General features: G+C 29.6%; 1 protein-coding gene across 1 annotated transcript in view; it reads left to right on the forward strand.

The window, feature by feature from the left end:
- Positions 1-1,347, forward strand: part of LOC110025471 (immune-associated nucleotide-binding protein 9-like) — a 19,349-nt gene extending 18,002 nt beyond the window's left edge. The window contains exons 3-4 of the mRNA XM_020725968.1: positions 965-1,112; positions 1,206-1,347. Coding sequence (XP_020581627.1) covers positions 965-1,112; positions 1,206-1,252 — 195 coding nt within the window. The 3' untranslated portion in view covers positions 1,253-1,347. The remainder of the gene's footprint in view (positions 1-964; positions 1,113-1,205) is intronic.
- Positions 1,348-1,535: the final 188 nt, after the last annotated feature.

Below are 1,535 nucleotides of genomic sequence, written 5' to 3' on the forward strand. Positions count from 1 at the left end.
ATTTTTTGCCACTATATATATATATATATATATATATCACTATCTATGTTGATGAAAGATTTACCTCTCAAAACAATTGATACATGTAAGTTTAGATGATAAAATGTGTAGAAAACTACTCAGGTGTGAGTCTATAATGAACGAAAATGTTCGCAAAAAAGGCATATCAAAGCAGTTGAATGTGTCGAATGATATGGGGAATGATTCCTCTCTTTCGTTCAGAGGGGGTCATATTGAAAAAGTTTCCTTCGAACAATAAAATGTCCTAAGGTCATTTTTTATCTCTATTTGTGTATCATAGCAACAACATGGCTCTACACTCATGAGGGAAAATACTTGGCCATTTCCAAGTTTGCAGTATGATGTTTAGAGCAAGGTTTGGATTGGGCATAATAATCTATTCCATTTTTGTTAGGGATGGGGCTTAGGCTAAGTACATAAAATGTTTATACTATTTTATGTTTAAAAAATTGGTCAAATCAACCCAGTTCCTAGATTTAACTATGTTGTATTGTAAGCGTCCTATTTGGTTCGATAAATTGATTTAGTTTGCAAGTAACTTTTTAAAAAAGAAATGCCACCAATAACAAAATAATTGCTTTTATGTAAATACTTCTACATTGATTTTTCACCCAGCTAAGCATACTCTTAACATAACTGTACTCTTTATGGTTTTCTTGATCTTTGGAAGTTTTAAACAAGTGTTTCTGATTTATTTTTTTAGTTTTTGCTGATGAATTTATTTTCAACTCTAGAATTGTTCATCTCAAAATGATTGAAGATTATCATGTAGTTTATTCAAATGTAAAAATAATGCATGTTTTTTCAAACAACATATCGTTTTATGATGATATGCCTCATACTTTTTTCTTCTTTTCTTTTTCCACCCAAATTTTATTACATATTTTTGCATAATTTTTTAAGGTGTCTAGCATTCCTATCTTGATAATTTATTGTTTTGTAGAACCTTATTCACTTATGTAAAAATAGAGTTGTTCTTTTTAATAACGAAACCAAAGATAAGGTTAAGAGACAGGAGCAAGTGAACCTTTTGATCTCTCTTGTCAACTCCATTGTTGCGAGCAATGATGGAAAACCCTTCTCAATTCAAGGTAAACTTTGGACAAATCCTTCTTTTAGATATGTAAATTTCATCTTTCAGGCATGTAAATTTATCTGTGATATTATCTCTCATGTTTATTTAGGAAGAAGCCTTTCAGTGACTACAAATGGAGAAGGAGATCGAAGCTAATATGGAATACTTGTCAATGGAGTTATCTATTAAATAATTTGGGATTAAAATGGCCCAAAAATTCCAAAGATCATTTGATCTTGCACCAAACTTATTATATAAGACTTTATCTAGTTGTTGAATTCAATAGCAAAATAAATTATGCAATATACTTTTGGCAATGTCTTCCATTGCATTCTTCTATGATTTGGTTAAAAAGGTTTCCATTTCTAGTCCATGATTTAATAAAGTGAGGACAAATTTTGAGTGAATTATCATAATTCTCAAGATATATATATATATA

This window comes from Phalaenopsis equestris, unplaced genomic scaffold (genome assembly GCF_001263595.1).
Source record: "Phalaenopsis equestris unplaced genomic scaffold, ASM126359v1 Scaffold000300, whole genome shotgun sequence".
NCBI lineage: Eukaryota > Viridiplantae > Streptophyta > Magnoliopsida > Asparagales > Orchidaceae > Phalaenopsis > Phalaenopsis equestris.